General features: G+C 43.8%; 2 protein-coding genes across 3 annotated transcripts; one reads left to right on the top strand and one right to left on the bottom strand.

Moving 5' to 3' along the window:
• Nucleotides 1-1,638: 1,638 nt before the first annotated feature.
• zbtb5 (zinc finger and BTB domain containing 5) lies at nt 1,639-13,030 on the top strand. The gene is made up of 3 exons (XM_072670315.1): nt 1,639-1,917; nt 3,568-4,671; nt 4,807-13,030. The coding sequence occupies exons 2-3, from the start codon at nt 3,571-3,573 to the stop codon at nt 5,893-5,895; spliced, it is 2,190 nt and encodes a 729-aa protein (XP_072526416.1). The 5' UTR covers nt 1,639-1,917; nt 3,568-3,570; the 3' UTR covers nt 5,896-13,030.
• A 2,277-nt stretch (nt 13,031-15,307) lies between these two features.
• On the bottom strand, nt 15,308-22,974 carry grhprb (glyoxylate reductase/hydroxypyruvate reductase b). Of its 2 annotated transcripts, XM_072670336.1 has the most exons (10): nt 22,826-22,974; nt 21,779-21,909; nt 21,612-21,684; nt 20,696-20,723; nt 20,355-20,479; nt 19,073-19,161; nt 18,600-18,704; nt 18,357-18,492; nt 16,883-17,013; nt 15,308-15,429 (listed from the first exon to the last, which is right to left on the bottom strand). In XM_072670336.1, exons 1-10 carry the CDS (start codon nt 22,972-22,974, stop codon nt 15,308-15,310), a joined length of 1,089 nt encoding a protein of 362 aa, XP_072526437.1. The 2 variants fall into 2 exon arrangements, with proteins under 2 accessions (XP_072526437.1, XP_072526436.1); XM_072670335.1 differs by lacking the exon at nt 20,696-20,723 and having other exon boundaries at nt 20,355-20,471.
• Between the last annotated feature and the right edge of the window lie 331 nt (nt 22,975-23,305).

Raw genomic sequence — 23,305 nt, 5'->3', positions numbered from 1 at the left:
GTACGCGATTACTTAGGTTTGGTGACAGTGGAGCAGATGGACACCAGTGTTTCAGGGTGCTCCCATGTCTGTGTTACCTTCTGGCTCTCTCCTTTTAATGTCAGACCTGCCGGAGCCGTCAGACACACTGATTGTGCTCAACAGTCTCTGCTCTCCATAAATCCAATCAGAACTATCTCTGTCTCTTCTCAAAGAGTGACCGCCCACTCTAGACTGACCGCTGGGCGCCCCTGCCAACTGCGTCAGACCATCTGCCTACCGACTATGTTAAAGTTCACTGTAGCTGTGGTGTCTCGCACACTCCGCTGGTCGACGACCTCTCCCAAAGGTCTCACCGGCAGAGGCGGGTGGGTTAACTTCAAAGCAGACGGACGTAAAAACCAGCCTGGACGTCCTGCGGGAACGTTCCGTGTGCTAGACTACAAGACTGTCGCTGGCAATACGATGCTAAGCGTTTGAGCTGTTTGGGAATTACGTTCTCCACTTTTCTGATCATAGGACCACAGGGAAGTGGACGGCTTCATAAGCACTGTGTGAAAAGATTTATATAAACATATTAATAAGGGTAAACTACGTTTTTACAAACTAGACAAACAACTCCTTCGGGCAGGTTCTCGCAGGCTCACAGTTTTAGATCTGCAGCGAGCAGCAGAATCTAACACCTTCTCTATGACGTACTAGAGCTGTGAGCGTGAGGTGTGATCACACCTGCTTGGTCTGGACCACAGAGCACACACCAGCTTCCTGACCCCTCCTCACGACTTCGCTCAAGACTTTCACACAGACAGTACTCAGATATCTAACAGAGCAGGATGCAGACGATGCAGGATCTCTCTGCAAATTCAGGGCAGGTTAAAAACAGCAGGTGTTTTCGAAACCAGGAATACTGAGGAAGTGGACGCCACAGTGGTAGGCCTGATTTTTGTAGGGGGGGTTTCCACAGAAGTAATGGTATAGCGCGTGTCGTTTGCGAACCCTACAGTCTCTTCAGCTAGCTAACCACACATGGTGCCAACTGGACACCAAGAGGAGACTGAAAGGACAGCACACGCATAATAATAATTACAAAAACGTTCGGGGTTCAGTTCATGGTTAAAAGCTGTGATAGGCAAGGCTATTCAGCTGCAAACCAGCCAATAATATATCCAATATATCCCTCTATAGATGGATAAACAGCCCGTTTCAGTCTGAGGCCACATAACAGGGTGGTAAACGGACTTGGAAAACAGCATCTGAGCATTTTTTTACCCCATCCACTTATTATTTTACTTACTTAATATGTATTATAAAAAAGGGGCAATAAAAGCCATTTACGGCTCACTTTTATGTCGTTTTTCTTAGGGACGCTGAAGTTTTAGCGTAACTAGCGCAAGGCAGTCTGCATTTTACCTGCAGTCAAAGTACAAGGCTGAGTAACAGGGTTGTAAACAATATTTAATAAATGAATAATAAATAAATTCACTGGTAACTTTAATTCCTAATGCTAATTGAATTTAATATGATGTTATAGAGCCAGAAAAAAAAAAAAAAAAAAAAAAAAAAACACAACAGGTCAAGAGGGGGATTCTTGTGAAAACTGGCAGCACATAACGGGTTTTCACCGCAGTTGGGAGGGATGTGCTGTGCGGCATCTGGCAACCCAGCACGTAGCTAGCTAGCTAACTAGCCTTCGCTAATGTTACCGCGCCGTTCACTCACAATGGACCCTTGTAGCCCGTTAATACAGCTGTTTTGGCCCTAAAGCAGGATATTCCAGCTGCTATGTGATACAGGAGTCGGGCCTCAGTCGTTTACGAGCCTTTATTTGTGGTATTATTAACAGGCTAGTTTGCTCTCTCGCTGTGAGTTGACTACCAGGCAGGCTAACTAGCCGGGCGGAGGAGCTAGCACTAGCTAGCTAGTAGCTAGCGCGCTACGGTAAGCCTGTCCTCTGTCTCTGCTGCTGTTGCGATGTTAAACACGTTCATTTAAACGTCGTGTATGTTTGGTCATGTCCACCATGTCGCGCTAACACGCTGCGTTTTCTGGGTGTCGGTGCAAATAACGGCGCGTAGGCTGGCTGGCTGGCTAGCTAGCTGGCTAGCTGGCTAACTAGGTTAGTTGGTTAGCTGCTGCTAAGCTAGCTGGCTATCTAGCTCGCCCGCACCAAGTCGTTGCCTAGGATGCGACGTCGTGTTGCTAGGGTTACTCAGCTCAGCAACCCGATCGATAACGCTGCGTTGAGACCGGACACTGTGTGTCCAAATGTTTGTGGACACCCACTGATTGCACATGCACACACAGCGTGTCTAGTCCCTGTAGAGAAGTACTGCCAATAGAATAGGACTCCTCTCTGGAGCAGATCTACATGAGCCCATTGGCACCAGGCTGCCTAATGCCAGGCGTGGGCTAGAGGGGTATTATAAAGCCCCCCCCCCCCCCCAGCAGCATTGAGGTGTGGAGCAGTGGAAGAGCTGTGTACTCTGGAATGATGATGGATGCTGCTCCATCCAATACTTCAGGGCTGTTTACTTAATCATCACTTTTGTGGCCGAATGCAATCAGATCCTCACAGCAATGCTGCTCCCAAATCTAAGCCTTCTTCCCGGATAGTAGAGACAGTTACTCCAACAAAAGCAGGATGCACTCTTTTTTTCTTAACCACATTTGATTCGAGCAGGTGTCTCAATACTTTTGTCCATTTAAAAAAACAAACAAACTCTACCTTGATCCTCTAACCTTCTACTGAGACCATAGAGAAACGTATGCAGCCAGTAGAGTGGTAAGCTCAGGCGGTAATACAGTAATATTGTGTACCGCGGTATTTAAAGTAACCCCGTGTCTGATCTGTCATATTTCCGTTCTGCGTCTAATATAGATAGGCAGCCGCAAGCCCACACACAGTTTTATCGCCCGACCCTACTGAACGGACGTTTGGCAGGCCATTAGCATTACTGAAACCTGAACAGACAGCGGTTTACTCATACACCCTGAAATACATCCAGTGTCTCCAAAATCAGGCAAGACATGTCTGAGTGTGTGTCAGATCAGATAAGACGGGCTAGTCTGAGCCTTAATCCTTAAATCTGGATTAGTCTCGCTGTGAAAAGCACTGGGGTATAAATTCTTTAACCTTTGCGATTATTACGATCATAATGAGTAAGTAAATTTGCATGGCTAATTTATTTGCGGTCATCAAGGGCTATTTGCAGAAGGACTGTGGTGTTGTTGTTGTTGTTGTTGTTGTTATTATTATTATTATTATTATTATTAAGAGGAGGATTTCATTGCTTTGTTGGCTGAGCGTTAAGGTCTCACAGATGGTTAGGGGTTTTCCCCTAAATCTCCATTATGAATTGGTGGGCAGTGACCTTCCTATGTTGGTGCTGCCACTGTCTCTGATCAGATCTGTTCTGTCCCACCCCCTCTTTACTAAACCCCACCTCCACACACTCGATTCAGCCCTCTAATGTGTATTAATGTGCTGAGAGGGTGAGGCTGGATATACTCTTTAAGATATACTATTAAAAATCTCTATTTACAGTAACAGTAACTTCTGCTGAACGTCTGATTTTCTCTTCCCCATAGATCATGGACTTCCCGGGCCACTTCGAGCAGATCTTCCAGCAGCTGAACTACCAGCGGGTCCACGGGCAGCTGTGCGACTGCGTGATCGTTGTGGGCAACCGGCATTTTAAGGCGCACCGCGCCGTGCTGGCCGCTTGCAGCACGCACTTCCGCGCTTTGTTCACTGTCGCCGAGGGCGATGCCAGCATGAGCATGATCCAGCTGGACTCTGAGGTGGTGACCGCCGAGGCCTTCGCTGCCCTTGTGGACATGATGTACACCTCCACCCTGATGCTAGGGGAGAGTAACGTCATGGACGTGCTGCTGGCTGCGTCACACTTGCATCTGAACACCGTAGTGAAGGCTTGTAAGCACTACCTGACCACCCGGACTTTGCCCATGTCGCCCCCTGGTGAGCACGGGAGCCAGCACCCTGGGAGCCAGCACCCTGGAAGCCAGGTGGCCGCTGCAGCTAACTCTCGTCTCCAGCGGTCTTTTCTGTTACAGCAGCTCGGCTTGAGCCTGGTAAGCTCCGCCCTTGGCGGGACAGAGGAAGAAGGGGGCGGCGCTGGCCGAGGAGCGGGATCCGTTTCGGGAAGCGGGTTGGCAGATCAGCGAGACGGTTACCCCTCGCGTCGCTTCCATAAGCGCAAACAGGCCTTTTCCCTGATTCGCTCTGAAGCGGAACGCTTGAGGCAGAGGCCACGCCTCTCCTCACCAGTTGAGGGAACCCTGAGGGAAGGGGAATGTAGAACTGGAGGGGACCAGATTCTTTCCCCGGATTCCCACAATAAAGTCGTGGAAGAGGACTCCAAACTGGACGTGGTGGTCGCCAGGGTGGTCACTGGGGACGACAGCGACTTGCTCGAGGGGAGGGACTACCGGAGGTCCGCAGGCCAGGAGGATGTGCAGCTGCCCAGCCAGTCAGACGGTGGGAGAGGAAGTGGGGTGGAGCAACCTCTGATGTTGCCACGCAAGGAGGAGTATCCTGACGGGGTGCAGGTGAAGGATGGAGGCGAGGACGAGGAAGCACCGCAAGTGGTGGTGAAAAGCGAACCGCTCAGCTCACCTGAGCCCGTCGACGAGACCAGCGATGTCACCTCGCAGGCTGAGGGCAGTGACCAGGTAACTGGAATTTATTCATTAAAAAAATGACTTTCTAGTTTGTGTTCTCTTTGAACACGAGTTGCCTTACTTTTTTAGTTTTGGGACTTTGTGGTGTTTTGTGGGTAAGTCAGCCTGTTTGCTCTACGTCTGCAGGTGGAGGCAGCAGGTGAGAAGCTGGAACTGAGTCCTGAGGGCAGCGAGCACAGCTTCACTGAAGCCCAGCCCAGCTCCGACCTGCTTCTTCCAGGCAGCAAGGGGCCGGTCGGAGGAGGAGAAAGAGGAGGAGGAGTCGGAGCCGGGAGGGAGGAGCTGTCCTGCAGCGAGGCTCTAGACTCCGGATTCCGCATCTCCAGCTTCCTGAGCACAAAAGGCTTTGAGTGCAGCACCTTGTCTTCGAACCCGGCTGAGAACATCCCCAACACCACCACAGGGGAGTGCCGGCTGGACCGCGAGCCCTCTCGCTTCCTCTTCGATACGGACTCAGCGGGTACGTCCTCCAGCCTGCTTCTCCCTCCCTCCCAGAACCTCCTCTCCGGGGACGCGCAGGACTTCCCAGCCCTGCCGCCGGACGCTCTTGTCTTGCGGCCTCTGCACGACGGTCTCGCGTCGTCGTCTTCTTCTTCCTCATTGGGGAACTCTCGTGGCAGTTCAGCGGAGCAGCTCACTCTCTCGTTTCAAAGGAACAGTTTGGGCTTCCACGCCCTCCCGCGCTTGTCCAGAGGAGGTGGCGGGGGCGGCGGGGGCGGCGTTGGCAGCGGCGGTGGCTGTGGGTTTCCTGCTTATCGCCGCATTGCCCCCAAGCTGGCAGCAGGGGGCGGTTCAGTGCGCACAGATGGGGCTAATCTGCAAGACGTCGCCTCGTCGTCTTCGTCTGCGCTGCTGAACGGCACCGGCTTCGATGGAATGGTATCGGGAGGCCAACGCGGAAACGGCGCGACTTTGAATCCGCCGCCCCAGTTGACCAGAGCGTCTGCTGATGTGCTCTCTAAGTGCAAGAAGGCGCTCTCTGAACACAATGTGCTGGTGGTGGAGGGGGCACGGAAGTACGCCTGCAAGATCTGCTGCAAAACCTTCCTCACGCTCACGGACTGCAAGAAGCACATCCGTGTTCACACAGGAGAGAAACCATACGCTTGTCTCAAGTGTGGAAAGCGCTTCAGTCAGTCCAGTCATCTGTACAAACATTCGAAAACAACCTGCCTCCGGTGGCAAAGTAGCAACATGTCAAATGCTCTTCTTTAAGCCTGCTTTTATCATGCAGGCTTTGATCTCGTGGCTTATTATACGGTAACTGCTCTGGCTATTCGCTAAACACTATGAAACTGTGTTAGTTAGGGATATAGTCATTGTGCGAATGGGGAATTTACCCATCTGTGCTCTGCACTCATTTCATAGCTACCATTGCGTGGGTGGACAAGCTTTACCAAACATTCAAACCTTTTTTGACACCTTCATTCAGGGTGTTCTTACTTTCACACTGACATTTAAGGAACTCTGCAAATGCCAGACACCATCGTAGTTCCAGTCAAAACAGTCATGAAGTACAAGTCATTCAAGCAGGAACCGTTTATTTACCTGAAAATGGCCCAGAAACCTCTGATTTCTATTCTTCCATTCTCTTATCCACACCTCTTAAAAAAGTCCTCTCCATCCAAGAGGTCTGGTCTGGAGGAAAGAGCGTCGTCATCAGCTCCACAGTATTAAGCTCTGTTGTCTCAGTGGACGTTTCCTCTGCCTCACGCAAGTTGCAGTGTGCAGTATCCTTCTTCTGATCTTCTCAAATGTCTCCTGTAACCTGAATAGCTTGTATGTCACGGCTGTTTTGATTGGATGGGCGGACTCTTGCTTTCGAGGGAGTTCAGGGTGTTGTGTAAATAAGGGGTTCCAAGAATGGACATCTAAAGATGCTCCAACTTCACAACAGTAGCTAGGAAAGAACACATCTTTAGGGCAGCGTATGGATGGCTCCGTGGATGGGACCTTGGTTGGTTTAAGGTTTAAGTAACTGAAAGACACACACACACACACACACACACACACACACACACACACATATATATATATATATATATATATATATATATATATATATACATAAGTAACATTCAGCAGAGCATGTCTATGGCAGCAGAGTGAGTGTGTGCCTGGTAGTCTGCTTTACAGTAGAAACACTGTCATTCACACTAGGCTTAAGTGATATTCCTGACCTCCGTTGGCCACTTTGACCCATATTTGAGTTTATTTAATACACAAAAATAATCCCCAGTCATGTACTCGAGATGTATAAGAGTTAGGCCTTCACTTAAGGGGCCGTAATCCATTAAATAAGACCCCAAGTCCCCTTTTTTGCATTTTATTTAATTATTGTGACATATTTTGTTGGTTTTATTTATTTATTCTTACATGTTTTTTTGTTTTTTTTTATTAGATTATAAAAACAATTTTTTGTGACTGTGCATTTAAGACAGATATCCGACCGGGGGTGCCTAAACTTTTGCACAGGACTGTATATGTAAATGACCGGAGTCGGAACCACTGGCTGTACTTTATGGTGCAGTCTAGGCTGAAATGCACCTTTTACAACCTTAGCGTTTATGGGCGGGGCCAAACCGCTGCAGGCTCAAAAGTTTGTTAGTTTGTTTGTTTGTTTTTTTTCTCTTCCCACAAAAACAACTTACTGTCCATATATGGAGTGAAGAATTAGCAGTGTTTACAGATTATATCAAACGCTTGTTACGAGAAAAAAGAGAGAAATTGATTATTATTAAACAGCTGTTTCTGCTGCGGCCTTCCAGCTGATTTCTGGAAAAAGACAAAAACGTCGTTGTTTATTTATTTATTTATTTATTTCGATTATAAACTTTTTTCAAATTCTACCCCAATTTGGTACTACCAGTTAACCCTCTAACTGAAGGAAATCCCCCTAGCACTAGCGACACTAAGATAAGGACATACCCTAGTGCTCCCGACACTAGGGTAAGGACTTCTCCATCATCTCCGATACACACAAAAGCAGTCACCGCCTTTTTTCGACCTGCTACCGGTGCAGCAGGTCGAAGGCAAACGTCTGTAAGGGGAGAGACAGCACCACCTGGTGCCCACCCGGACATAGTACCCACCTGGACAGAGCACAGACAGTTGTGCTCTCTCTGACTCCGGCTGCCGATGGAAAAGCGGCATTGGCTCGAGATTTGGCTTGCAGGAGACGGCTGAGCCACTGAACGTTAGCCCGTAAACGTTAGTTAAGGTTAAGGATGCTGACGTCATCTTTGCTAAGGTCAGAAAATAAAATCCTGTCGGTATTTTTGAAAGGCTGAATGCCGCCCAACCCTGGTGCATGCTGTACTGTAAATGGTGTAAATGGCTTAAAATGCACCCCATGTGTGATGACGAAACAGAGGCATGGGCTAGCCAAGCAACATACACACTAGTCTAGTGTCTAGTGTCTCTTCATAGTGCCAAAGATGGCCTTTTCCTATTTACAGTACTCCCCAACTTCTACACGCACAAATACTCATCCTCAAGCTTGTACTCGCCAGTACTGTAGCTACTAATTTTATTTTATTATTATTATTATTTTTTTAAAGCTTGATCCATTTCCGATCCTTGGTTTTGTTGTAGCTAAGCGCCCTCTGGCGTCCTCTAACCGCAATTACCAGACTTAATTCTCAGCAGCCGACTGCCGCAGCGAGGAACTCGAGAACGACCCTGTTCGTGACCTTTTGTGACCTTACTTATTTATTTCTGCTGTTGGCCCTGGTCCAATAAATCACCACACTGTAAACGGTCATTAACACTAAATTGTGGGGCTTGTCTATAAACACACAGATTGGATTGGATGGGTACCAGCTGACGGTCAGCATTAGGGTACTCGGATCGGATCGGGTCAAGGGTAGTAAGAGGGGACCTCTTCTGACGAGGCCTTACACTAGATGTTGGAACATTGCTGTGAGGATTTAAGTGCATTCAGGCACAAGAGCATTAGTGATGAGGGCAAGTGGTGATTTTGGATGACCCTACAGCCCCTACAGTGCTAGGGGTCTTATACTTATTAAGTGTGGATCACGCATAAGGATGTACTGCTGTGAGGGGAATGTGTTTAAGCTTCCGAATGAAATACTGTAGAGTTGAGTCAGGTGGTAAACCTGGGCATGTGGGGCATTGGGAAAAGCAGAAAGTGATGGCTTTTATGAGCACTGTTTAGCTTTTTTTGAAGCACTAGTGGCTACTTCTGGTTAGATAATCAAGTGAAATGTGTAACATCGTCCCTAAGACATTTCCAAGCCCATTCCTGCCAGATTGAGGAAAAAAAGTAATAGCCTAGGTCTAGGCCTGTCACGATAATTACGTTATCGACTTATCATAAGATGAATGGACATGACCTCGATATATCAGACTGCGGAGTCCAATTCCATTTCACAGTTCCGGTCTGGAAACAATTTGGCAAAAAGACCAAGGAGAGCCCATTCACATGAACGAGCCGGTATGCCGACATTTTTTTAAAAGGTGTTTTATTTTACTCATGTTTTATTTATTTACGATATTTAAAAAAATAATATTTTCCGATTGCAGTGTCTGAATATTCTTAATTATTAAGTCCATTGCTTTTTAAAGGGTGTAACAACATTGTTTCGCTTTGTGTTATCTTAATATCAGTGGCATAAAATGGTCTTAAAATTACAAAAAAATTGTTTATCGCAATGATATCTGGGACAGTTTCTCAAAAAAAATTATGACAGGCCTAGTGGTCCGGATTCACAAAAATGTTGTTTTTTTTACTGAAGAAAAATATATATTGATAGCCTTCAAAAGTCCTAAGACTTTCTGATTTTCCTTCTTAACATTTAACTTAAGATTCTAAGAACAATTAGTATTCAGAATAAAATACTTTACACTTTAGAGTTCAGAAGGTCACTCTCTAAAATGATCAGTTTAAATAAATACATAAATTACAGAAATAATGTCTAATAAAAAGTACAGATTGTTATTAATGTCCTCACTTCCAGCTCTTGTTTATTGAAAGTGTTAAACAATTAGTTTTTTGTCCAGTATCCTGAATCCACTGACAATTTCAATGTTATTTTTAATTGTAATAAGACTTTCTTAAGAGAATATTTAAGAACCTAAGATTTCTTTGAAATTGCGTTGAAGACATAACATTCTTTTTCATAGGAAAGCTTTTGTGAATCCAGCCTCAGATCTTTGTCCCATTTTTAAGATGATTTAAAAATGTAAGGTGTTAAAACCAAACGATTTAGAAAATAAGTGAAACATTTTGAGGAACAAAGTCTCATTTAACAGCCTTTTGGTTATTTCAGTATAACAGCACATATTCAGGTTATTCAGAGTTCTTTTTTTTCACTAAGAGGGAAAAATATAAACATAATTTAAAAGAGAAGATATTAAATAAATTCAAATTTGGATTAAGTAAAATTGTTATAATGTTAAATTTTTTAAAACTTCCTAGTGTCTGGGCTCTTATCTTTTTAGTTTAAATAAATTATTCAGAAATAGTCATAATTAAAAAAAACTATTTGTAATTATTTTGTAAATATTAGGTCATTTTGATATAACAAATCAAAATATTAGGAATCACAGTTGAATAAAAGAATAAGTTACTTAAATAAGTCACAGCAAGGTATTACTCTGAGAAGTCAGAAATTGGGGAAAGAATAAGGTTAAAATGTTAAAATAAGTTTTAAAAAATTTCATTCATTAAAACAATTGAAAAAAATCAACTACTCGACACAGTATATCATCATTTAGACATATACATTACTTGTGATTTAGAATAGTAAGTCATCATTTTGTCAGAAACTGAGAAGAACGAGAGGGGAGGGGCTGATTCTTCTTAAACCTGCTGGGAACAGGCTTCCATAACGAGACCCTAATGAAGAATTGATTAAAGAAAAGTAAATTCATAAATGAGAATCAGACCATGTTTCTTGACAGAAATTTAGGACTTTTCATTGAAAGCACTTTTGACATGGCAGTAAAAAAAAACAAAAAAACGTATTTTCAGATGTGCTTTTTTCTTAATGTTTATGCTTACGAAAAAAGTTAAGAAATTATTCTTCAAAAATAATGAATTTTCAGGTTTAATTAAAGAAATGATTTCAATTCTCTCCACTGTATGGATTTAACAGAATCTTTAATTGGAAAATTTACAAAGTTATTTTACATTGTTAATGGTAAACTATAAAATGCCGCATAAAAGACTGTTACAAATTAGCCAAATTTTGACTTGAGAAAATATAAACAAACTGAGTTTCTTCAGAGAATATTTAAGAAGAACATTCTTAAGAACTTCTTACAGTTTTTCTTAAGATCGTTCGTAAGGTTTTTTTTAGGAAATCTGTTGTAAATCGGGCCCCTGGTTGTTGATTGTTGTCCGTCGCTTGCAATGGTTAACTGTATCGTTCTTATCTGTGGTTCAGGGATGTCTCCGTTCCATCGGAAATGGTCAGTGTTTAAACCGATCAAGACATATGCTAATGCTGCGATGCTAATTACTGCACCGGTTCAGATGCCCCTGAAGGCCCCCTTGAACAGTTTGGGTGTTGGAGCAGGGTGGCAGACCACCAGGACCAGGATTCAGCACCACTAGGCTATTGCATAGTTAGATGTAATTAAACCCTGCCCAATTTTGATCTTTTAGGGTTAATTTTGCGATGCTATCAGTAACACAGAGAGCTGCCTTTAGTCATCGTGGCAGTTTTCTGTATTTCTGTCCTGTCCGACTGTTTCCGAACAGGCTTTTGTTGTTCACGTTGCATCTGTATGGATTGTTTTCGTGCACGTACTGTATGTAGCATTCAGTTATTTTATTTTTTTAAAGGACGAACGAAAGAAAGCCAACGTACCACAATGTAAATATCGCACCTTCAGCTTTTTGCACATCTTTAACTTCATTTTTGATAAAAAACAAAAAAACAAAAAAACAATTCTTGATAAATCGATGTTACAAGTCTGAACTGTAAGTGGGTTTTGTGGTGAAATGCTCCAGTTGTCAAATCCTTTCTAGTAGTCCTGTTATAGTAGCAGTGTGTAAGGTCTTATATGGTAATCACCAGCTAGTGGTTGTACGTCTGTGTGTGTGTGTGTATGTGTGTGTATGGGTTTAACTGTAAATCAGATGTAAAGGAATGGTTCTGTCAGTAATAATTAATGACGTATATACCAAGCGCTACAAATCTGAAATCAGGATTAGCGCGAAAACCATGACTGACCACATGGCAGTGCATTCTTCGCTAGATCTGTAGTAAACATGCCTGCTCAGCTTTTACAGTAGCACTGCAGTAACGTCTTGAGCAAGTATCGGAAAAGTGGGAGGGGCTTTTGAAAAACCGTCAACCGAGCTAGCTAATGCAGATCACTTCAAATCCCATCCCTCAAACCACTTCAGGAGGTGGTCTGATCTAAAACGCCGCCAGGCCACATTCTAGCAGTGGAAACACCCCAGTCTCTTCAGGATGCATCGACCACCAAAACCAGTACCTCCCAGTACAACTGAAACACCAGTAATAATTACTGCGCAAGGAGCGGATTTGCATATTCCGTCCCACACCGCCATCGCATTTGACCACCCAGTGTAAACGCATGGGGCTGAAATCTGTTCACCAGGTGTGAACGGGGTCTTTGGGTTGGGGTGACCTTGCCATGCGGAGTGTTCGGTTCTAGAAACCGTATACAGGCTCAGTAGAAGTGAAGGTGTATGTCCAGCGTCCTGTTACTGTTATGTTGTGCACCCCTTTGTTTAGAGGTTAAGTGCGTCAACCCATGCTAATTTGGGGCAGATCTTTTTTTTTTATTATTATTTTATTATTATTATTATCTTATTCTGTGTGTCAAATATAATGGATTCTTGGTTTTAAAGCACTGTAAACGTAAGACATCTGGACGATGCCTGAAATTAGCCCTTAGCGCTTGGTTTTGTAGTCCTGACATTCCTACTGTCTTTTTTTATTTTTATTTATTTTTATTTTTTTTTTACTGTCAGTAACGTCTATAAACCTGAACCCAAAGCACCTAAAAGGACTTAACGTGTCAAACAGAACGGTTACAAAGTAGACTGTGATGAACGTTGATTGGCGTAAAACACGGTGCGCCTTTCTGAACGTAAACAGAATGAATGGAGGAAAGGATTCTGTGCTATTTGACGATTTCTGCTGTCTGACAATGCAAACACATTGACTGCCTTATGTGCTTTAAGCTAGGGGACCGAGGCCTAGATACGCCAAAAGAGAAGGATTTTCCTATTGGTTCTTGTGCGCTTACTGTATCATTAATCACATACTGTAGAAATAATCATGGTTTTTAATCTGTTAAGAAACCAGTGGAAGATGTAGCTCGGAAATAAAACGGCTGTTATGCTTCACGACTGGGTCGAGACTTCTTTTTCTGGTGTGTTTCCAGTGCTTTTCACGTTTGAATGAGGTGTAGAACCTGAATACTACCACATACGCTGCACGTAAACTGAGGAGAAAGCCAGGACGGACGTTAGCGAAACCTCGATGATTTATTAATTCAACGGATTTATTAATTCAATGAAATTTCGGCCCCCAAATCCTGCCCGTAGCTTTTTTAAAATTGTGAAATGAGCCTAGCATGTTGGAGACCTTCCAGAGAGTCTCAACCTACGTCACTCAGATTTCAGCATGCCCCGTTAGCAGTCGTAGAGTTTGTTCTGTGTAGATGATTGACCAAGAACTTTTTGACCTTTTTGTCCCAGAGACCTCGTCTTTTACCGGACTGTTTTCATGTCACAACACTGACAAGAGTTGAATAAGTGGGTTTACAAGCTACCGACATGCCTCCCTTCTCTCGGATTCGTCCTGAACAGTCATTAGCTACGCTAGCACTAATGTTAGCTAGCTACAACAAGAAAAACACACAGGTCTAGCGAGGTCAGCAAGCGTTAGCAAGTTCCTCTGGATTTTACAGTACAGCTACTGTACAGTTGAGTTCATGATCATTAGCTAGCCCATTAGCTAGCCAATGCTACATTCTTGCACTTGAACTGGGATGTCGGAATTTCCAAGAGTTCCAAGAAGAAAATTCCTCAGAAAGTCTGCAGGGCCTCAATAACTCGATGTTTAAAATCCAAGATGGCGGCACCGCACATCAACAGTAGTAATAGCAGTAGTTTTCCAACAGTCTGTTTGTGTCTCATCAAATTCGTCAAACACTCAGTACTGTCCTACTTCTATCCGTGGACGTGTTTCCATCATGATTTAATCTGTACAATAATGCATAATGTGTTATCAACTGGTCTTGCTAACTATGCTAACCTGGGAAGTTAAAAAAGTGGGACATTTTTGGGTTACATTTGCCACAAAACACCAGTAAATGATCGTCAAACCGGCTGCGGTAAACTCTGAAGTGTTTTAGCGAACTGTTTTTTGAGATTCTCTGAATATTTAACTGCTTTCACAGCTCCGACTTGCGATTTCATTCTGAGGTAAATGAAACGCTGCGTGAGTTGGAGCTAGCTAGCTAGCTACCATCATTAGCTAGCAAGCATTAGCAAGTTCACCTCATCCGCAAGTTACAACACAGAGTAAAAAGAAGCTTTAGGGGCGTTTTTTTTTTTTTAACATGCTACCATGTTCCTAGTCTTTCAGGGTTCTGAATGAATTGTCAATAGCTAGGCTAGCACTAACATTAGCTATGTTACAGCTAGCTAGCTACTGTCATTAGCTAGAAAAACAGAACTCGTGTCTAGCAAGTTTAGCCAAGATATTTCTTCCTGAGTAAAAGACTCAAAATGTTGGTAAAAGAAGGATCAACAGAACACACAGGGTACTAGATCATGTTCTCATTACATTTATTTGTCGTTTCAGTGCTCCTGCCCTTAAAAACGGGATCCCAGAGCTGGAGTTCCTGAGCTGGAGTTCATACAAGGTTTATGATGGGTTGAAGGGGGTAGAGTATTGTTGTTGTAGTTGTAGTTAAGTTGGGGTCAGATTTTACACATTTTACGTTGGAAAATTAAACCGGAACGCCCTCCACAATCGGAATTTCCCACTTCTAAAGTCAGGAGAGCCTCACCAAGCCGGAGTTTCAAATCCAAGATGGCTGATCATACAGCTGATCAGCTCTTCTCTCTATTTGTGTCTTCATGATGTTTGGAAGCGCAAAATACCGTATATAGCGTCGCTAACAGCTTGTATCGCTAACAGTGCTACCCTGGGGCATAAAAATGGGACGTTTTTGGGTTCGATTTGCCATAAAACACTGGGGGTTGGGGATCGGCAAACCAGGTGTGGTAAACTCCGAAGTCTTTAGCGAAGTGTTTTGAAATAGCGTACAATAATCTGAATGTTTAACTGGAACGGGGTCGAGTCGGGTTGTGACGTCGTTCCCAGCTCCGACATGGTGGGCCTAGCATAACGGTCATTACCTAGTCTAGCACTAACTGTAATGTTAAGTTACAGCTAGCAAATGTAGCAGTTTGGGTTTTACCAGACCGTGTTCTCTCTACACTTACTGTAGTTTCATCGGTGCTACCTTAAATCTGGAAGTTCTTACGTCATTGGTTCGAGGGAAGACTAGAGTTTGGGTATTACAGGCATGGGTCTAGGCTAAAGGGGTGGTATAGCTTAGTATATGGTAGAGTTGTAGACTATGGGGTTTGAGGTCCAGCATAGAGGCTTCAGAGTTGAAGTTCTTTGGGCATTGGTTCTCCTCGCAGTCCGGCAAGCAGATTATTGGCAGCGAGGGCAGACATGGCATTGCGCGTAGTGTAGGAGGCGCTGGCGATGTGGGGTAAGATCACTAAACACACAAACACACACACAGCAGGATTATGGTCAGAACAGCACACACATTGTTAGACCTGCTGAAGGACAGCCATGCTATTACAATAAAGTATGAAAAAGATTTTAAGCTTAAAGCGATAATTTGGTCACCGCATGTCCAAATGTTTGTGGACACCCCGTCTAATGAATGCATTCAGCTACTTTAAGTTGCACCCATTGCTGAGAAGTACAGCAGGGATGCTTCTCTGGAATGACTGTGCTCTAGCCAGTATTTTCGGGGTGAGTTGGGGAGCTTGGGATGAAGTGGGGTGGTGATGTTGTGATGGCGGCAGTGGTGCTGGCTTTCACCTTCCCAGCACTTCCATTCAGAAATCTGATATATGTTCATATATATATATGTATACACTATATGTTCATGTATATATATATATATATATATATATATATATATATATATATATATATATATATCTCATTGGATACATGCATAATAACATATATAATCATACATATGTTTTAGACTGGTAGACAAATACATAAATATCAATGATAGTAAAAAAATGTATAATATGATATATGATACAAATGTTATGTTTTTTGTTTCTATAGCATATTGATAAATATACATGCCATGGACTGGGTTATAGAGGTTAACTGAGCTATACAGTGGTACATCACCACTCGCCAAAGTCGACGTTCCCCTCTGGCATCAATGGCCTGTGGGGCACCGCTGTTATGCCGCACTGAACGCATGAAAAGCCAGGGGTGGTCATTCTGATATGCCTGTCCCAGTGGGCGAAGGGTGGTAGCATCTTATCATGCTGCACGTACAAATGAGCAAGCACACCAGTCAGTTGTTGCAGAATGCAGAACCATTTTTACTGGAAAAGGCCAAATTTGACTGATTCCCAAAAAATGACATAGGTACCGGGTGAAGGGTGATTGCATCTTGGAAAGCCTTAACTTTGTAGGATATTCTAGAGCTGGTGTAGTAGGACTTGGCCTAACTGTGGAGCAGTTAACCTCTATAATGAACACCTTCTGTCACCTAACACAGTCCATGCCACGACGTCTCATCCGAGCCACAGGTGGTTTTTCCCACTATTAGGTAGGTGGTCATGACATTCTGACCTGACCTGCGTGGACATGTTGAATATAAAGGAACTCTATATATGTATTCTTATATATGCCTTTTATTCAAAATACATATACTGCCATATTCCAGATTTCTGGATGCGCTGGTAGCATCATGTTCCAACTACTGGGAATTGAATATGACCACAAAGTGGAGACGACAAAAAGGTGTGATGATTGGGCAGTGTGTACGATGCTAACTTTGAGCTTCTCTAATGTGTTAGCTATGTTAGCCTTGACTGATTCATTACATATGGAATAAGTGGAGAATTGTGTGCATTGGACTATTAACTTCTATGGAAGGAATACTCCAGTTTATACACATTAGTGCTCACCGCAGTTTTTGAGTGTGAAGAGTGGGTGGTTGGTGGGCAGTGGTTCTGGCACTGTGACGTCTAGTCCAGCTCCAGCGATCTGCCCCGTGGACAAAGCTTCATACAGATCCTCCTGGTTCACCACTCCACCCCTACAACACATCAACTGTCATATTAATAACTCTATTATTCATCAACATACTTTTTTTTAAAGAACAATAATATATTGTCCCTGCCCCCCAAAAAGACCAAGCTCCTCAACATGGTTATCCTTTTGAACTGGGATGTCGGATTTTCCGAGTTCCAAGTAGAACATTTGAACTGGAACACTGTGTGGAATTTCCTACAAGGAAAGTCTAGGAAGTTCAAAATCCAAGATGAAGGACACTACATTAACAGTAGTTAAAGCAGTAGTGTTTTACAGTACTGTCCAACTTCTGTCTGTGGAAGTGTTTTTATGGTATTTGGTTGGAATTCTCAAAATACTGTATAATGCATTGTTATCAACTGGTATCACTAACATTGCCAACCTGAGACAATGCTAGCAATGCTAACCAGGAGCTTATTGCTTATTGACGTATTGTGGTTAGATTCACCATAAAACACCAGTGAAAGTGTGGCGTTATTCTCAGCTCCGACACCCAACTTCCACCAAAGTAAATGGAAAACAGCATTAGCTCTTGGTGGTTTAGCTGGTATACCAACAAGACCAAACCGGTCGACCAACATGTATGACCAAGATTACCAGCATGACCAAGCGGCTTGACTAGCACAATCAACATGACTAAGCTTGTCGTCTTGATCTACATCACCAGCATGACAGGTTTTGTTGACCGGCACGACCACCACAACCAAGCTGGTTGACCTGACTTGTTGGTCCACTAGCATGATCAGCTAAACTGATCTACGAGGTTAACCAGCCATTCATTTTCATTAATTCCAGTGTAAAGTCTTAGTTTACACAAAGGGGTTCAATTCTTAAAATCAATCAAAGGAAATGATCCAATCAGATTGTTTCTCACTGTATTATCTAAGCAGATGCAGCTAAGCAAGCTCTCCCATTGGTTAGGACTTCAGGAGTGGGACTGAAGCCCTAACTGAAGGCCTTACAGGTTGGATTGACTACAAATATTATTAAGATGTGACCATAGACTCAACGAATCACATTCTGGTGTACAGTTGGGTGGGACCAATTTTGGGTGGTCTACACATGAAAACTGCTGGCCCCGGTGGTGTTCCCGTACGTGTCCCTGGACAACTTCCGCTGTGTTGCACTCAAACCCATCGTGATAAAGTGCTTTGAGAAATGACATTAGCTTAGTGCTAAAATAAGATTAGAAATCCATTAGGGAGGCTAGCAGGAAATTAGCATTAGCACTGGTGTTTTTTCCTGGGCTTCGTTGTAGTCCAGGGTCACCGCTGACTAGCATAAATGTGCTTAGTGGTGTTATGGTTGCACCATGCCATGAGATGGTACAGATCCTGTTTGCGATACCTGCTGGTGTTGATGAAGATGGAGGTGCTCTTCATCTTGGAGAACAGATTCTTGTTGCAGATGCCCTGAGTCTCTGGAGTCAGAGCACAGCAGGCTGCCAGGAAATCAGAGCGCCTCGCCAGCTCGTCCATGGAGACTGCACAGTTAGCCCACATACAGTTAGCCCACAGACAGTTAGCCCACAAGTGCATCTACAGTAGAATTTACAGAAGGAGCCAAAGTACAGCAGAGCTCAGTCTTTACCGTACTCCGCCTGGATCATCTCTGCAAGCTCTGGTCTTGGTGCCACATCTGTGTAGATGAACTTTTTCACCTTAAAGGGCTTCAGGCGCTCAGCGATGGCCACTCCTACCACACACACACACCACACACAATTTACAGCTGTGCACTATATGAGACTATATGACATTGCTTTTCTCTATTATGGAGTTTTTTGGGATGTGTTGGGGACTTGGGACGAGTTGGGGATGAGATGGGGTGGTGATCACCCAAGATCCTGACCTCACTTGCTCTCCTGTTGCTGAATGCAATCAAATCCTCACAATAAAATCTAGTAGAAAGGCTTCTACCCTGGACAGTAGAGACAGTTGCTCCCACAAAAGCAGCATAAACGTTTTTTTTAATACTATTGATTTTGGAAGAAACTGGGGATGAGCAGGTGTCCCAATACTTTTGTGTAGATTGATATGAACAGGTTAAAGTAACTGGTCTCTCACCAATCCTTCCAAGTCCGAGGATGCCGACTGTACTGTCAGCCAGCTCATGTCCACACAGCCACAGAGTCCTCCAGGTTCCCCAGCCACCTCTAACACACACACATACACACACACACCAGGTTAGGATTGCAGACTTATCTGGTTTAAATCTTCACAGCACAACAGAACAAATGGCCCAGCTGTGCCCTATAGCATTAACCTAGCCCTGCTCTATAGCACCACCAACCCAGCTTTGCCCTACAGCACCAATAACCCAGCCCTAATCAGTAGCACTAACCCAGCCCTGCATTATAGCACAAACGGCCCAGCTGTGCCCTGTAGCATTAACCTAGCCCTGCTCTATAGCACCAATAACCCAGCTTTGCCCTACAGCACCAATAACCCAGCCCTGCCTTATAGCACAAACGGCCCAGCTGTGCCCTATAGCATTAACCTAGCCCTGCTCTATAGCACCAATAACCCAGCTTTGCCCTACAGCACCAATAACCCAGCCCTGCCTTATAGCACAAACGGCCCAGTTGTGCCCTATAGCATTAACCTAGCCCTGCTCTATAGCACCACCAACCCAGCTTTGCCCTAGAGCACCAATAACCCAGCCCTGCCCTGTAGTACAAACGGCCCAGCTGTGTCCTATAGCATTAACCTAGCCCTGCCCTATAGCACCACCAACCCAGCTTTGCCCTACAGCACCAATAACCCAGCCCTGCCCTATAGCAGAAACGGCTCAGCTGTGCCCTATAGCATTAACCTAGCCCTGCCCTATAGCACCACCAACCCAGCTTTGCCCTACAGCACCAATAACCCCGCCCTAATCAATAGCACTAACCCAGCCCTGCCCATAGCACAAACGGCCCAGCTGTGCCCTATAGCGTTAACCTAGCCCTGCCCTACAGCACCAATAACCCAGCCCTGCCCTATAGCACAAACGGCCCAGTTGTGCCCTAAAGCACCAACAACCCAGCCTTAACCAATAGCACCAGTATAGCTCTGCTGTATAGCACCAACACCCCATTAATGCTCTATAGCACCAGCCTTGCTCTATAGGACCAACAACCCAGCCCTGCCAGGTGGCACCAACCCAGTCCTGGCCTGTGAAAATGTAATGTAATGTAATGTAAAAAAGGCTGTAATTCCTCAGTATTTTAATTAAATCCCCTGAATTAAGGCTGAAAGTCGGAACTTCCGATCTTAATAGCTTAATTTTCCAAATTTCGAGGCAGTCACTGCCCAAAAGATCATGGACATGACAGTGAATATGATGGCCAGTTCTGATACAACATACGTTTTGGCCTCGTGTGTAGCCTCGATGAGTCTTCGAGATGTGGCGAGGAGAAGGGCCACAGTCAGTTCGGCCACAGCGTCCGTCAGCACCTCTGGAGTGTATCCTACACGGATCCCTCTGGACCCGTAAAGAAGAATATTATAATAACTGAAGTAAGTAAAAAGTCAAGAGAGCTAAAATATCATAAGCATCATCTTCCAACTAAAACACATTAAATATGGATCTCTGAAAACATGCCATGTATAAATTTATGTATAAATTATTACTGTCTTCTTAAAGTCTAGGGAAAAGAACTGAAGCCAACACATGGTGAACAGGGAACAATGTATGTTTGCTGGAATAATACAGAGCCACAAGATGACATGATGGCTGTTTTTACTATCCAGACCACAAATTAAGTTTTTTGTGGCTACAAGACAATATATTCAGGCCATACAATTATATATTAAGGACCCAAAATAAATTATATATATAAGATACAAGATAATATAATCATTTGAGGCTACAAGATAATATATTGAGGCCGCAAGACAGTATGTTGACACCACAAAATAATATAATATTTTGGGGATATGATATATTAAGGCCACAAGATAATATATTGAGGCCACAAGATAATATATTAAGGCCACGAGATAATATAATCATTTAAGGCTTCAAGATAATATACTAAGGCCTAAAAATAATGTAATATTTTGGGGAAACAGTATATTAAGGCCACAAGATAATATTTTGAGGCCACAAGATAATATAATCATTTGAGGCTTCATGATAATATATTAAGGCCTAAAAATAATGTAATATTTTGGGGAAACAGTATATTAAGGCCACAAGATAATATTTTGAGGCCACAAGATAATATATTGAAACCACAAGATAATATAATCATTTGAGGCTACAAGATAATATATTGAGGCCACAAGATAGTATGTTGAGGCCACAGAATAATATAATATTTTGGGGATACAAGATAATATATTGAGGCCACAAGATAGTATGTTGAGGCCACAGAATAATATAATATTTTGGGGATACAAGATAATATATTGAGGCTACAAGATAATATTTTAAGGCCATAAGATAACATAATATCTTAAGGCCACAGAATAACACAGTATATTAGGGCTATATAATATATTGAGGCTACAAGATAATATATTAAGGCCATATTAAGACCTTTCACACATCTGCAACCTAATTGTTTTCATACTGGTCACCCATATTTTGGCACCCACAGCCTATGAACCGCTTACTGACCTTTTCTTTAGCTCTTCCAGTGACAGATGGTCAAACCCCACTGACATAGTACTGAGCACCTTTAGGTTTGGACCTGCAGACGACAAACATACACACTTTCATCTCCACCTTCATATACAAGTATATGAACAGACCTTCACTGTTAGATGAGAGGTTTCCCGACTGACCTGCAGCATCCAATAGTTCAGCATCGATCTTCTCTGTCAACACACAGAGCAGGCCATCACAACCTCTGACCTTCTTCAGCAGCTCCTGGCGAGGTACAGGGTCATCAGAGTCCCACAGCTCAAACTGCACTCTGAGGAGCGCAGGGATGAGGAACAACAATGGTACTTTAAGTTACCTAACAATTCACATTTACATGTCCAGTACTGTGGCACTTGAAGGTACCTACAGCTTATGGCTTAATGTATAGTACCGAGGCACTGTAAGGTACCTAAAGCGTCCCACTTCAAGTCTAGCACAGTGGTACTTTAAGGTACTTTAGGCTTTCCTTGTATAGTCTAGCACAGTGGTTAATAAAGGTCATTTAGGCTTCCCTTGTAAAGTCTAGCACAGTGGTTAATAAAGGTCATTTAGGCTTCCCTTGTAAAGTCTAGCACAGTGGTACTTTAAGGTACTTTAGACGGCCCTTGTATAGTCTAGCACAGTGGTACTTTAAGGTACTTTAGGCTTCCCTTGTCTAGTCTAGCACAGTGGTACTTTAAGGTACTTTAGGCTTTCCTTGTAAAGTCTAGCACAGTGGTACTTTAAGGTACTTTAGGTGTCCCTTGTACAGTCTAGCACAGTGGTACTTTAAGGTACTTTAGACGGCCCTTGTAAAGTCTAGTACAGTAGTACTTTAAGGTACTTTGGACGGCCCTTGTATAGTCTAGTACAGTGGTACTTTAAGGTACTTTAGGTGTCCCTTGTACAGTCTAGCACAGTGGTACTTTAAGGTACTTTAGACGGCCCTTGTAAAGTCTAGTACAGTAGTACTTTAAGGTACTTTGGACGGCCCTTGTATAGTCTAGCACAGTGGTACTTTAAGGTACTTTAGGTGTCCCTTGTACAGTCTAGCACAGTGGTACTTTAAGGTACTTTAGGCTTCCCTTGTAAAGTCTAGTACAGTGGTACTTCAAGGTACTTTAGACGGCCCTTGTAAAGTCTTGCACAGTGGTACTTTAAGGTACTATAAGTACCATCCTAAGCCATTCCAATCTTTACACACTTACTGTCCGGACTCTCGGAGGATCTGCAGTCCGCGTGGAGGGATCTGGCGGGTGACGTAGACGCGTGGTAAAGAGGACATGTCTCGCTGAAATCCTGCCAGCGGAGCCTCCTGGAGCACGAGCCGCCGGAGCGCCGTTCTGCTGCACCACATAGCAACAACACGATTAAAGAGCACAAGAGGCTGGACACCGGACAGCAGCCAGCAGCACGAGGACTTCAGCCCTGACCAAGCGGACTGCACAGAGGAGTGTGTTTGTGTGACTCTGTGTGAGGGGGGAGGCAGTAGGTGTGTGGTGGTCTTAACCAATATAGAGGAGGGGAGGGGGACAGTGGTATGAAGCAACAAGTCCAAAAGTTTAGTGCAGTGTGTTGAAGTGTAATTTGAACCGTATTGACGTTTTATCACATTTTTAGGGGATCAGAAGTAATATTTGGACACAATTGAATGTCCAAATATTTACGGCCCTGGCCGGATTTATGGA

This window comes from Salminus brasiliensis, chromosome 24 (genome assembly GCF_030463535.1).
Source record: "Salminus brasiliensis chromosome 24, fSalBra1.hap2, whole genome shotgun sequence".
NCBI lineage: Eukaryota > Metazoa > Chordata > Actinopteri > Characiformes > Bryconidae > Salminus > Salminus brasiliensis.
This window is presented reverse-complemented; position numbering and strand designations above follow the sequence as displayed.